The sequence below is a fragment of the Primulina tabacum genome, chromosome 13, assembly GCF_025594145.1.
Source record: "Primulina tabacum isolate GXHZ01 chromosome 13, ASM2559414v2, whole genome shotgun sequence".
Taxonomy (NCBI): Eukaryota; Viridiplantae; Streptophyta; class Magnoliopsida; order Lamiales; family Gesneriaceae; genus Primulina; species Primulina tabacum.
In genome coordinates this window covers 37,392,423-37,407,665 of record NC_134562.1, presented here as the reverse complement: position 1 = coordinate 37,407,665, position 15,243 = coordinate 37,392,423, and the positions used below count along the sequence as shown (strand labels likewise).

The 15,243-nt window shown below is 37.3% G+C and overlaps 1 protein-coding gene across 1 annotated transcript in view; it reads left to right on the top strand.

The window, feature by feature from the left end:
• Positions 1-13,025, top strand: part of LOC142522916 (uncharacterized) — a 39,715-nt gene extending 26,690 nt beyond the window's left edge. The window contains exons 2-4 of the mRNA XM_075626501.1: positions 11,753-11,867; positions 11,988-12,063; positions 12,764-13,025. Coding sequence (XP_075482616.1) covers positions 11,753-11,867; positions 11,988-12,063; positions 12,764-12,919 — 347 coding nt within the window. The 3' untranslated portion in view covers positions 12,920-13,025. The remainder of the gene's footprint in view (positions 1-11,752; positions 11,868-11,987; positions 12,064-12,763) is intronic.
• The last annotated feature ends 2,218 nt before the right edge of the window (positions 13,026-15,243 follow it).

The following is a 15,243-nucleotide window of genomic DNA, read 5'->3' as shown; positions in this document are numbered from 1 at the left end:
ACTGTATTGCAAATTTGTTAGCTTCCTTATCGAGAAAACTTCCTTATATGCGATAAATTCTTTCCAATTAAGTTGACAGATTGCCTTATATGCTCGAAATTCATTGTATATCTTGTACTGGATTTTTGAATTTCGTGTATTTATTGGTTTGGAATATTTTTGAATCCATGTATTATTCAATATTTTCGAATTTCTTTTTATTTCCCATAATTCGAAAATAATATCCTATACATGTCTGTAAAAATACATCTCTTAAATTCGCGGTTCTCACAGTACGTCACTACAAGACTAAGCATATCGATGTCAGACATCATTTCATCAGAGATCATGCTCTCAAGAAGGAAATCAGACTGGAATATGTCTCAACTGAACAAGAAGCAGCATACAGCTTCACCAAACCATTACTCGAGACTAAGTTTTCTTATTTTCGAAATATTCTTTGTTTAATTGATTTGTCTTAGTCGTGTTAACATTTTTATATGTTAATTATTTGCCAAATTTGAGTGCAGTAAATAATAAAAGCTTAAAGGGAAAACAACTTTGAACTAAATAAATCTTTATTGATATAATTGAGCGTTTACAACTGATATTTCCCTATCTACTGCCTCTCTCCAGTTGGTTAACCAAGCAGTTAATGCACTAGTGGAGGTCTTCAGAAAGTCCTCTGAGAAGGCGATCCTTCTCAGAACCTTCTGCTCTTTGAGGAGCATCAGGAGATAGACACCTTCATCTTTAAAGATGTCAGTAGTATGAGCGATGCAGAGACGCCGCTGATACTTTTTCTCTGTTGCCACTCGTTTCCTCGTGGCAACAAGTCCCTCCTCACGGAAGGACTACATCTCAAGCTCCAGGTCGACAGTGTCTTCTCAAAGACACTAGCTTCAATCTTCAGCTTCCTAGCAGCCTCTATGGACTGCTTAAGCTCCTCCGCCAAATCTGGTTGTTGAGAACTACTCGCCTTGTCCATTTGCTCCTGCTTTGATAGCGTATTATCTACTGATATTTTCAAATAACTTTGTGTCTAACCAGTTTGTTCTCTTTTATAGACTCAGATCCATACGAAAAGTTGCAATCATTACTCTTGATAGAGAATATGAAAATATCTCTGTCAGCTTTCGACGGTTCATTTTCCGAGAATGAGATTTCTTTTACCTTATTTATTGCATATATTTAGGGGGAACATTGAATTATAATTGGTTAATCAGTTGGTCTTAAATTGAACTGATTTTGTTCCAACTGATCGTTCAGTTCTTGACCTAACTGATCTTATCATATATGTTAATTGATTCTCAATTTGCTTGAGATTCCACAAGAAATTTTGTGACTTTCAAAATCCTTCATTAATCATGTTCTTCATTAAATTTTAATTTGACATTTGATCCCTAACAGTTCAATCGACTCATATTCCATATTTACATATAATGTACACGTCATATATACAAATTAATCTCGGACTGCCACGTGTCCAAAAATTTGAATAGTCACGAACATAAATAATTGTGCCGCCCTCATTCAGTGTACTTTACTCTTTTCTAACTTTCGAACATTCAAACTCTCTGAGCAATCTTCTTTGCAGGAAAATCAACGTAAATGGCAAGCCAAATCCCAGCATTCTTTCTCAACTCTATGGCCATCGATTTCAGTCCTATCTGTTCTGATGAAGCTGTAAGGAGCGTATTCCAGAAGCTTGACTCTGCTGGACTAAAGAAATTCTCAGGGTTGGCAACCCAAGTGATATATATCCAAAGGAAATTCAAGAGATTTATGTCAACAGTACCATTTTTTATGATGGCAATATTGTCATGACCGTCAACAATCAGCTGCTGATCGTGGACGAAGACTCTTTCTGTAACAGCAAAGCATTGTACGCTTGGAGTCTCAGCTCATCCAGTTCTTCTAACTCCATAATCATTGCTTCATTATAATGCTCCAGGGAAAGTTCATTTTGCTTTGCCACTCGCATTGATGGCACCATAACCTCCAATGGGAGCACTGCGTCATGGCCAAAGGTAAGGGAAAAAGGGCTCACTCCAGTGGCAGTCCTCTTGGATGTTCTGTACGCCCACAAAGTTTCTTATAATAGCCTTGGCCAATCCCTGGGATTCTCCTCCATCATCTTTTGTAGAATCTTTATCAACACTTTATTTGACGCTTCGGCTTGCCCGTTGGACTGTGGGTAATGAGGGGATGAGTTTATCAATTTAATTCCATAGTCTTCTGCAAATTCCCTCATATCTGAGCCTGTGAACATAGGTCCCTGATCCGTGGTCAATGACTCTGGAATTCCAAATCTATGAATAATATTCTCTTTCACAAAGTTAATGACATCCCCTTGCTCCGCTTTCTTCAAAGGCACTGTTTCTACCCATTTGGTGAAAAAATCTGTAGCCACAAGGATGAACGAGTGGCCTTTAGATGATGAGGGGTAGATTTTCCCTATTAAATCCATGGCCCAACCCTTGAATGGCCATGGTTTGACAACGCTGTGAAGCTCATCCGCCGGAATTCTTTGGATGTTCCCGTGTCTCTGACATGGCTGGCATCCCCTAGCATATTTGATGCAGTCTTTCAGGATGGACGTCCAATAGTAGCCATACCTCCTTATCAACCATCTCATCTTTATTCCAGATTGATGCGCCCCACACACTCCCTCGTGAACTTGCTTCATGATCTCCAAAGCTTCTGGGAAGCCTATGCATCTGAGGAGCAAACCATCTAACCCTTTCCTGTACAAATCTCCATCCACTAAAACGTAATTAAGAGCTCTCATTTTTGAACCATGTGGAATATCTCTCCCGGTTGATTCTAGCACCATTTTCATGTCATCCCTCCAGTCACCAGCTAAGTTTATATCCAAGTTGAGCGTGTCTACCTGAATCCCTCTTTGCTGAATTGAAGGGTGGTTTTTCTTCTGAATCAACACTAGACTGTGTGTAAGTTCTGGAGACATCTTCAATCCCGAAGCAACCTGTGCCAACTCGTCTGCCTCCCAATTTTCTTGTCTTGGGACGTGTACTAATGACACTTCTTCAAAATCATCTAGGAGTTGGGATGCCGCAGTATAGTATGGAGCCAAGGACAAACTTGTGCATTTGAACTCCCCTGACAGCTGTTTGAGTACCAGCTGAGAATCCCCTGATATTGACAATTCTTTCGCCCCTAAATCTTTCAGAATTTCCAATCCAATGACCAATGCTTCGTATTCCGCCTGATTGTTTGTACATGGAAAACCCAAATTAAAAGATAGAGCGGTTTTCACACCTCTTGGGGAAGTGATCAGTTATACAGTCAGCTCAATTGATCGGCTATATAGTCAATTAATAATCAGTTCAACACGTCATCAGTTAAAAGCGTAGACAACAACCGACAATTTGTACAAAAGCAGAATGTAACTTGTAGTGAGAGCGCCGCATATCAGAACACCACAGTGTACTATTGTCAGAAGAATGTTGGCATGTTCAGAAAAGGCAAATCAACGGATATAATTCATTTAAATGCATTCAATGTTACCGCTTGAAGCAAAGCCTATAAATAGCCGTGAAGTTCAGCTGAGACAAGAACTTTTGCACAATTATTCTGAGTGAATTTTGAATTCAAGCTTACAAGTTCAGTTACGATATTCTTACAGAAAAGATCACACTTAACAGAAGTATTCATAGCTTTTAGGTTATCATCTGAGCAAAAGCAGTAGCACATTACATTGTTGTATTCGATCTCGTAAGATCAGTTGTGCTAAGATAAGAAAATCAGTTGTATACTGATAAATTGTAAAGATACTAAGAGTTTCAGTTTGGTAGTGTTTATAAGATCAAACTGAAGTGGGTTATTACAGTTTCTGTTATCAATCAAAGTCTTTTAGTGAAAATCTTATCCTTGTGATAGAAGGGGTGACGTAGGAGCATTTGAAGTTTTCGAATATCCATAAAATCTTCGTGTTAATTGCTTAAATTATTTTTTGAGTATTCAATCTGTCAGTCAGTTTATTTTCGTGCTACATTAGTTAACTAATTGACATTGACAACAAGATTCTTGAATTCAGTTTATCACTAAACTAATTCACCCTATCAAAAAAAAGATTTGAAAATCTTGAAGTGTTTATTCAACCTCCCCTTCTAAACACTTTCACCCATCAAATCGATCCTAACAATCTTGCTATAATATTACATTTTAAAATATATTCGTCAGAGTTGAAGAAAAACCTCTCTAATACCACTTTTTGAGACCAGATTAGAGTTTAGAGAGGTTGAATAAACTCTTTTAAAATTTTCTAACTTTGAACCATTTTCAACATTTTTTAAGCTGATAAGAAATATTCTAAGCGCGTAACTGTCCGGCTTGACTAGTGATGAACTATATTTGAAGGTTTAACAAGAAACGGCTTGAAATAAGATTTGCAAGAATGTAAAGTGAGTAGTAAAATAACACAAGTATTTTTATGGATATTCGGAGATAAAACTCCTACGTCACCCCTTCTTCCAGTTAAGAAGATTTCCACTAGAAGACTTTGGTTTTACGTCTTGTAACAAACCATTTCAGTTAGAACTTATCACTATCTACACTGAAACTCTTAGTGATCATTTTACAGATCATTACTAATCGCTGTTGGTGAAACACTTGCTTTAATTTTTGAGATAGGGAGCCTGGAGAAATTCTGTGGTGATACTAAAGTCTTTGGCGATCCTCTGTGGATAAGGTGAATAAGAAGTCAATACATGGGGTAAGAAATAAAATTTTTAATCAAGTTAGAGGTTCTGCCAAAAAAGATCTCAATAGTAAGAGGAACACAATTCAAGATATTCTGGATTTTCTCGAGGTCACTTATTTAATTTAATCTGCTTCATATTGGAGCTATTGTTTAACATAATAATTTGAGTATCAACCCCAAAAATTAATTATGTATCAGGATGGATGTACCCCTGAAACACCAATGAAGATTAGTGAAGAAGCAACAAATTACTTGATTATTAAATTGTTGAACAGTCGCACAACAAAAATTAAAAATAAAAGGAGCTATGATTTATAAAAAAAGTAAACTCAAGATTTTTGTGCTATAATTGATAAAAGAATTTGCTTCTTTTTTTGTTTAAAAAAAATAAATACATTCATTCATTTTTGAAGATTTAAATTATCAGGAACTCTTCTACTACTTTTTTTGATTAAACCAAGAGAATATATATACACAGAGATTGACAGGAAGGATAAAAGCTGACTCCTAAAGTCTAGCCCTAATTGATAGATCATAAAATTAGGAACTGCTAACTTACCTAGAATAAAATATACGCATGCTAAATATAGCCTAGATTACAAAGATACTAATCCCTAACTTCTAGTGATATAATTGACACTCCCCCTCAAGTTGGGTAGTACATATCGTACATGCCCAACTTGTTACATATTTCATCAAAGTTAGGACCTAGAACGGCTTTAGTGAGAAAATCTGCAAGTTGCTCTCGAGTAGGTGTGTAGAGAATCTGAACATCGGAGTTCTTGAGCTTCTCGGCAATGAAATGTCGGTCTATTTCGACGTGTTTTGTACGGTCATGATGAACCGGGTCTTTCGCCATGCTAATGGTAGCTTGGTTGTCACATCTGTGGGTTACTGATCCTTCCTGTTTTATTCCCAAATCTTCCAAGACACGACGTATCCATATTCCTTCACAAATAGCTAATGCTAGAGCCCTAAGTTCAGCTTCTGCACTGCTTCGGGAGACCACCGGTTGTTTCTTGCTTCTCCAGGTTACAAGATTTCCCCATACAAATGAACAATACCCCGTTGTTGATCTTCGGTCCGTGTGGCTTCCAGCCCAATCCGCGTCGGAATACAATACAACACTTCTATCTTCGTGTTTCCCAAATAAGATTCCTTTACCCGGGCACTTCTTCAAGTATCGGAGAATTCGATATACGACTTCCATGTGTTTCTGAGTGGGACAGTTCATGAATTGGCTCACATAACTCACTGCGAACCCGATGTCTGGCCGTGTATGAGGCAAATAAATAAGCCTCCCTACGAGCCGTTGATACCTCCCTTTATCGGACAAGATCTCTTCATCTTTTTTTCCACTTGGTTTGATAGCTTCCATGGGAGTACTTGCTGGTTTACAGCCAAGCATCCCTGTCTCACTGAGTAAATCCAAGACATGTTTGCGTTGTGACAAAACAATTCCCTTCTTTGACCTTGATACTTCCATACCCAAGAAGTACCGCAGCAACCCAAGGTCTTTCACCTCAAATGACTGAGCCAATGACCGTTTAATATTCACAATCGCCTCTTCATAGTCCCCGGTCAAGATAATGTCATCCACATAGACAATGAGGATGGCAACTCTATGATCGGTAGATCGTTTGACAAAGAGGGTGTGATCGGATTGACATTGCTGAAACCCTTGTTCCTTTACCACAGTAGAGAACCTCCCGAACCATACCCTTGGTGATTGTTTCAGCCCATAAATCGATTTCAGCAACTTACACACCTTATTGCTACTCTCATTGACAGAAAGCCCGGTTGGAATTTCCATGTAGACTTCTTCCTCCAATTCCCATTAAGAAATGCATTCTTAATATCAAGTTGTTGCAGCTTCCAATCTAGATTCGCAGCCACGGACAAGAGAATTCGCACGGTGTTAAGTTTAGCTACAGGTGCGAATGTCTCCTGATAGTCGATTCCGTAGGATTTAGTAAATCCACGAGCCACTAGTCGGGCCTTTAACCATTCAACACTTCCATCCGCCTTGCATTTCACGGTGAATAACCACTTACAACTCACGGTTTTCTTCCCGGGAGGTAAATCTGTGATAGTCCACGTGTCATTCTTTTCCATAGCCCTCAATTCTTCTTGAACCGCCTGAGTCCATCCCGGGTGCTTCAAAGCTTCTTGTATTGATCCCGGAATAGGTACCGTGTCAAGGTTTGTGATGTAAGCCCTGTATTTCTGTGACAAACCACCATAGGAAACAAACCTCTGTATTGGATGATTAGTGCAACTCCGGGTACCTTTTCGTAGAGCAATAGGTAACTCTTCGGACTCTTCGAGAGGTGGAAGTTCCGGTGTGTGTGGCTCCGTGCTTGGAATCGGAACCGAGTTTGATGACGGCTCAACAGTAGGATGTGTCAGTGGCTCACTTATTCTTGGAGTGGGTCTCGGCCGACGGGTGTATACTTGTATGTCTGGCTGGGGTTGTGAGGATTGGACTTGGTCATCAACAAGTGTAGGAGGTGGATTCGAGTCATTTTGTGGCATATTTGGTGTAGTAATGAGGAGAGAATCCCAAGACCAAGGCTGTACTTCCCTCGAGTTCTCCCCCTGAAGAACAGTTTTGGTGAAATATGGAGTCTCTTCGAGAAAAGTAACATCCATAGTGTTAAAGATCTTTCTAGTCCTAGGACAAAAACACTTATACCCTTTCTTATTGGAAGAATAGCCGATAAAGACACACTTAGTGGATCGAGGATCGAGTTTGCTTCGGTCGTGTGGATAGATGTGAACAAATGCGGAGCATCCGAAAATTTTTGTTGGTAAGTTGGAGGATAGGATGGCTGCATGGGGATAAGCTTTGATTAGGGTTTGATATGGCGTAGCAAACTTCAAGACTCGGGATGGCATCCTATTTATAAGGTAGGCAGCAGTCAACACCGCCTCGCCCCATAAATATTTTGGGACACCAGTTGAAAACATAATGGATCGGGCAACTTCTAATAGGTGACGATTTTTTTCGTTCGGCTATACCATTTTGTTGGGGTGTATTTACACATGAACTGATTTGAACTATTCCATGTTTAGAGAAATAGTCTCCTAGAATTAGTTTGAAATATTCCCTGGCATTGTCAGATTTTAGTACCCGGATTTTTGACATAAACTGAGTTTGAACCATGGCTTCGAATGCTAGAAAAACTTTTTCAAGTTCTGATTTTTCTTTCATGAGAAATACCCATGTGAGCCTAGTGTGGTCATCGATAAAAGTGACAAACCATTTGGCACCATTTATATTAGCTATCCTTGATGCTCCCCATATGTCACTATGGATTAAAGTGAAGGGTTGCGATGGATTGTAAGGAATGCTTCGATAAACTGAGCGTGTGTGCTTTGCAAGTTGACAAATTTCACAATGAAAATGTTGTGTCTTTTATTCATAAACAATTGAGGGAATAACTTTTCAAGATAATAAAAACTTGGATGTCCTAGTCGATAGTGCCAACACATGACTTCAGTATCCTTATTGACTCTAGAAACTAAAACAGATTTTGAAACCTTGGATTTGATTGACTCATGATTAGGCTGACTAAGGGTGACATGGCTGGATGTGGATTCCGTTGGCGAGTTAAGCAAGTAGAGTCCTGAGCACACCCTAGCACTGCCAATCATCTTCCTCGATCCCAATTCCTGAAAAATGCACATATTTTGGAAAAATTCAGCGCAGCAATTATGATCAGATGTTAACTTATTTATTGATAACAAGTTGCAATCTAATTTCGGAACATGCAACACAGATTGTAGGGTGAGAGTTGAGGTTAGGCAGATTTTTCCAATCCCGGCAACTCGGGATTTAGAACCGTCAGCAATCCGCACGGTCACTTGGGTTTGGCTCAGTTGGTATTCTTGAAACAGGGACCGGTCTCCCGTCATATGGTCTGATGCTCCTGAGTCAATAATCCAATGACGAGATAGAGTATTCCAAGTAGACAAAGCATAATACTTGTTACCTTTATTTGCATGCAAACTGGCAGGTTGGCTCGTGGTATCGTGGTGTGTTAGAGTGGTGGCTAATGCCTTCTGTAAGGCCTCGATCTGCTCCTTTGAGAATGAAGTGACTTCCGTGGAAGTGGCTGAATTTGCTCGGCTATTTCGCTCATTGAACGATCTAGAAGGCTTCCAATCAGCAGGTTTCCCGTGAATCTTCCAACATGTGTCTTTTGTATGGCTTGGCTTGGCACAATGATCGCAGTATGGTCGAGTTTTGCGCTGAGAACGAGTATCCTGTTGGCTGGCAGGATGTGCACCGTATGATGCAAGTGCAGATCCTTCTACGCTGACCGAGCTATTCTGAGTGCCCATCATCACCCGCTTTCTACTCTCTTCCCTTCGAACCTCAGCAAATGCTTCTCTCAGGTTCAGGAGTGGCTTTCCACCCATTATTCTGCCTCGGACTTCATCTAAGTCTTTGTTGAGACCTAGTAAGAACTTGAATGTCCTCTTATGCTCCTGAATTTTGAGGAATCGCTGACCATCCTCGGCACACTTCCATTCATGGCTTTCAAATGCATCGAGCTGCTGCCACTGTCGGACAAGGGCGTTGTAATATAGAGTGACTGGCTGATCTCCTTGCCGCAAGTCATATAGTACCGATTCTACAGCGAATAGCTCTGAGGTATTATCTGAGCTAGAGTATGTTTCCCTTGCGGCCTGCCACATCTCAAGGGCTGTTTCATATAACAGGAAATTCTCTCCAATTTCCAGTCATAGAATTGATAAGCCACGCCATAATCATGTGATTCTCGATGTTCCACTTCTTGAAGCCTGGATCCGTCTTCTCTGAGATGGCCGACTCGCTCATCAAGTACTCCTCCTTCCCTCTACCGCAAATAAACATTCTAACCGACTTAGACCACTGAAGATAATTGTGGCCATTTAATTTGTGGCTTGTGATGACAAGGGAATTGTTTTCGGTGGGGCTAGGGTTTAGAGTTTCTGATTTTGAGGTTTCGGTAGCCAGGCCATGTTTCACCATGGTTGAGGATGGCTACACGAGAATGAGGCTATAGGGGAGGAGATTGCGATTTGAGAGAGAAGGGCCGTAGCTCTGATACCATGAAGATTTAATTTATCAGGAAATCTTCTACTACTTTTTTTAATTAAACCAAGAGAATATATATACACAGAGATTGACAGGAAGGATAAAAGCCGACTCCTAAAGTTTAGCCCTAATTGATAGACCATAAAATTAGGAACTGCTAACTTACCTAGAATAAAATATACGCATGCTAAATATAGCCTAGATTACAAAGATACTAATCCCTAACTTCTAGTGATATAATCGACAATTTTATGCCTCCTAATCTTGAAATTCTACCTGGCTTAAAATTATATTCATGGATTTTTTAATAAAATTATTACGTTAGAAAATCATGAATTCTAATTAAAATTTATTGGAAAGTTATCAACATCTATTAATAAAGAAAACTTAAGATTTTTGTGTTGTATTATAAATTTCATTTTGTGTTTTTAAAACTTATCAACACCTAGGAACATCTTTCATTGCTTATCATATATGTGTATTACTCCAAAAATATGAGAACATGATTTCTCCTACTTGATATCACATACATGATTTGTCAGTTTATTGTAATTTCCAATTGACAGCATTGTCCTCGAAGATTCTAATTTTACATTGGAGTTCTTAGTTTATTGGTATTATCAACTTGTATCACTAACCTTGTCATTTTAAATTTTGAAGTTAAGATGGAAATCAGCCTTTTGAGAGGCTTGGTGAGAAAGTTTCCTACTAAGTTTGATGGTTTTATCTAGGCCTGGTTCGGTACGGTATACCGATTTTTTTAATAATACCGTACCGAAATATTTCGGTATCCCGTTAATATCGGTATATGCAGTATATTTCGATATGGTATGCACGGTATACCGAAATTTCGGTATTTTTTTCCAGCCCTAGTTTTATCCACTGTGTATTAAAATGAAGAGATTGAAGGAGACATGATTTTTTCTAATCATAGAGAAATTTGAAGATAAGTGATCTACCTCTTCATTATTTTTATCGTTTCTAGAATTGGTGGAGAAAGAAAGTTAGACTAAGACCAAGTCACTTAAAATTTTACGTGAGAACTTGATTTTTGCAAAATAGTTTTCTAACAATTTACATCCCTTGGGATATTTTTATGTTGATGAACTATTTAGTTTGACAAGATTCTTTACCGGTTAGTAATTTTAATAAGTAATTGTTTAAGACTTACATTCACATATTTAAATTTTTATGGAATTCCTCTTCATGATTAATTTCGACGTACAATATTTGCTTTGATGTCTTCCACGAGGACCAAGAATGATTGGTAAAACCTTCCTGTCGATATTAAAATTGAGAGTTTGAAGTCGTGTTTCAGAATGTCTGATTAAACATTGTACGTGTACTTTTCTTTGCCTTTGTATCATTTGGTTTTTCAGACTTGTTTATGGGTTCATTTATTCTGTGGCTTTATTCTTCTGTTTCACTGTCAAGATCCAGGTTTAGTTTATCATTTTCATTAAGCAAAGTCATTTACGTAAACTCTTTATGTTGTCCAGCTTGCAAAATCATCCCCCCGGTGGCAAACTCCACACATTCACTTCATGTATGAAGTATCTTTGTCCAAATTTTTTTTTAACTGTGATGCTTTTAGATTCTTCAGCTAATACCTCTAAGAACATTTTTGGCTGCTATATTCCTTTGTACTTCACCTGCCTGTTCATGTGGGATTGTTTGTGATTTCTCATCTTCCTTTTGTGATGTGATATTCAGTTGTTGAAAGTTGATGTTTATGATGGGAAAAAACGAAGTTCGGCTTCATCTTCCTTTTGTGAATCTATATTTTGGTTCGAGAAAACATTATGGAGATGCCCATCTATAGTATGTGACTTCATGGTTCATATTGTATGTTAATTTTATATTTGCTTGTCATAACTTGGAGCTGTGTGATTAAAATTATTTGTTTGCTGAATTGCGAACTTGTTATTGTTGCTTTTCTTTTACCTATTTCCCTCTTGCAGTTTGTCGCATATTGGACATCGAATTGAAGATTCTGCCTCGTTCTCTTTGTTTTTGCTTTGTGATGGTAGTTTCGCACCTATGCATTGTAGTTTTCTCTGATACAATAAAATCATGGTATGAATAGATGCATGATTCAAGTGACTTGTGCCCTCATGCTATCATGTTTTTATTTATTTTTTTGTAACCTATCAATATAATTTGTTACGTGACAGATTTTATCTTATCTATGTTTAGTTTGAGAATTCTTGGGATGCAGAAGATGCTATCATGGGAAAAGATGGCTATAACTTTGATGGTTGCCTTATTAAGGGTGGGTTTAGTCAATTAAATTTTGATGTGTTTTCTTATTAGACTTGTTTTTTTTGGTTGTCTACATTTTTATGTCCGTCTCCAACTTTTCTACCGATATGATTTTTACAAATCGATTTAGGATGAGCTTGCACATGGTGGCAGAGGTCTGCCATCTTCAAGTGATCGCCGTAGTGGTTATTGTTTGGGCAATGGGGGATATTATCCATTTGTTTCTTTGTCCTGGTTTTATAGGAAAATTAATTTCTACAAGATGGCCTTGGTTTCACGTCTAAGAAAAATTTTCTTTCAGGAGTTGAGAATTGTATTAGAAATGGTGAAAAGGTTTGTCTGACATTACATTCTCAAAGCTGTTTCCTTTGGTTGTAGTTAAGTATCTCTCTGGACAGTCTTTTTCCCTATCATCATGGTTGCTAGTAACCTGTGTATCCGTATTTGTTGAAGAAAGATTTTTACACTTAACTTAGGAACCCCTGGATGCAGAAATGTTTTTGTTAGTTAAATATTTGATTCAACTTTATGTTCGATTATTTTCTGCTCTCTTTTATTTTAGTTAATTTAAGATATATTATATTGTGGAGTTGGGCTGTCATTATATCCAGTAGAATATGGTATTTTACTCATTTGCCTATGGTTACCATTTACTTCTTTGTGCTGTTAAATTAAATGTTCTTCTCTTTACTGCTCCCCTTACTTGACAGAGGATGTACAAGTCTCCTATCTCTGCCCTTAACAATGCAAGAACACAATTACTAAACAAACAGCGGATGTCATCTCAGGTACTTCAATTTCTTCAAGTCACATCTTCGCTCTTGACGTTATTTCACTTTCATCTGTCTCTTTCCCCTTGCAATTAATAAAAAATTAAATTGGCAGCCTGCATAAAGTAATATGATAACATCTGGTAATCTTGTTTGTTTACCCACTTTCATATTCACCTTTTTGTCTTGTGACTTGCTACAATTTTAGATAAGCAGAGGATATACCCAACGAAAACCATGATTATCTTCCTCTGTTCATCATCGTACTGCTTGCTTGCTGTCTTTAATGTTTGATACTACTAGTCAGTACTAGAAGTTGCAAGTTGACTCGACTCTGAGTTTGTATTAGTCACTGCATTATTGACTTTATTTTTTCTTACATTTCACTGTTTCTGTCATTTCCAACTTTTCTTTGGTTTATACATTGAACTACTAATTTTTAAATTTCTCATTTGCATGGATCAAACTCGAATTTAGAAAATTGGAAAATTAAAAGGACGAATCCTCTTCAAATAGGTATATGTAGATTTACATTCCATGAAATAATGGGTAATAAATGAAAAATGATCCAAGAAGCAACAATATTACTTGATTATTAATTTATTAGACAGTCTCATAACAAAATAAAAAAGAAAAAGAAAAAAAAGATATGATTTATAAATAAAGAACACTTGAGATTTGTGTGCTATAATTGATAAATGAATTTGCATCCTTTTTAGTTTTAAAAAATTAAACACTAGTCTTTCATTTCATGCGTCCTAATCTTGAAATTTTACCCGGCTTAAAATTATAGTGAAGGATATTTTTTAATAAAATTATTATGCAAGAAAAATCATAAAATTCTAATTAAAATTTTATTGGAAACTTATCAATATTTATAAATAAAGAAAACTTAAGATTTTTGTGTTGTATTAGAACTTTTTTTCTACAACATCTAACAACTTTTTTTCATTTTTTATCATTTATGTGTAATACGCCAAAAATATGAAAACATTGTTTCTTACTTGTTGTGACACATGATTTGCCAGTTTATTGTAATTTTCAGTTGATAGTATCATTCTCTAAGATTTTAGTTTTACATGACAGTTCTTAGTTTGGTATTATCCACTTGCATCACCAAACTTATGATTTTAAATTTATAAGTTAAGCTGGAAATCAACCTTTTTGAGAGGCTTGGCACAAGGGTTGACGAGAAAGTTACCTGCTAAGTTTGATAGTTTTATCCACTATATATTAAAATGAAGAGGTTGAGAATTGGTGGAGGAAAAAGTTACATAGTATGTGAGAACCGAAAATTTTCAATAATGCATTTAATAAAATTGTAAGGAAATTTGTAGGATTTGATTCTTTGTATAAAGTAATAATAATAAGATATGCACTTTGGGAATCAATTGTTGGATATAGTTTTGCCAAGTCAATAATAATACATCAAGGCAAGCATATTTTCGAAAATTAGGTAGGAAATATTGCAAGATTGAGATATCCTACAAGAATCTAAAGGATTAAAGCATGAGATGGTGATCAAATTTTCGAAATATTATGATATCCTATGCCTAATGGATGTAATGCTTGAATACAAGGAAGCTTTCAAGGTAAGTAAAGCAAATCAACTAAATTGCTCAAAAATCATCCCATCCCTTGCACCTAGATTTTCGAGCCAAGCAAGGAGAAAGGAATCAAGGATTAAATCTCTCAATTTAGGTAGATGAATTTTCGGAATTGGCAAGGGAGATTGGAGTCAAAATTGTGAGATTTGGTATGATTTTTGGTAGGATGTGAGTACCAAATTTAGACCCTTTTCCCTCACCTATAAATACACCATCAAGCCTAGCCATTCTTGCACCTACAATTTCGAAAATCCCCTTGCTGAAATCTCAAAATTCTGCAGCTCTCCATAGCCAAACTCTGCACAAAAATCGTCTCAAAGTCGTCCAAGAAATCGAAGCCGAAGCCGAAGCGCCGTCTGAGCTAGAAGGAAAAGCGATCCAATTCTCGAAGCCAAACACCTACGTTTCTAGCATAAATACATACGGTAAGTGGGCTTGTTTTTAAACTTAAAGTTTCGAATTTTATGAATATGTGATTTTCGGTTTTTTGATAAAAACTTCGGTCGAGTACAATTCTTTTCCTACTCCTTGTGTTGTGTCATTCGGTTTTAAGCACTGTGAGGAGTCGACTGTATATGGGTGGGAATCCCAACCATGACGTATCCTTACGCGGTGGGGGATATAACCGCTATACGGCCTCGCCCCCTTAGAGTAGTAAAAATTAGGGACTGACGTCAGTAAACCATAAAAAGTTAGATAAATCACAGTGGCTGTTAAATGTTATGCATGTTGATGAAGTATGTATGCAAGTCATATGTTTCGAAATTATGCATGTTGTTTTATTGTGCTCGATATTCCCCCACTTGCTGAGTA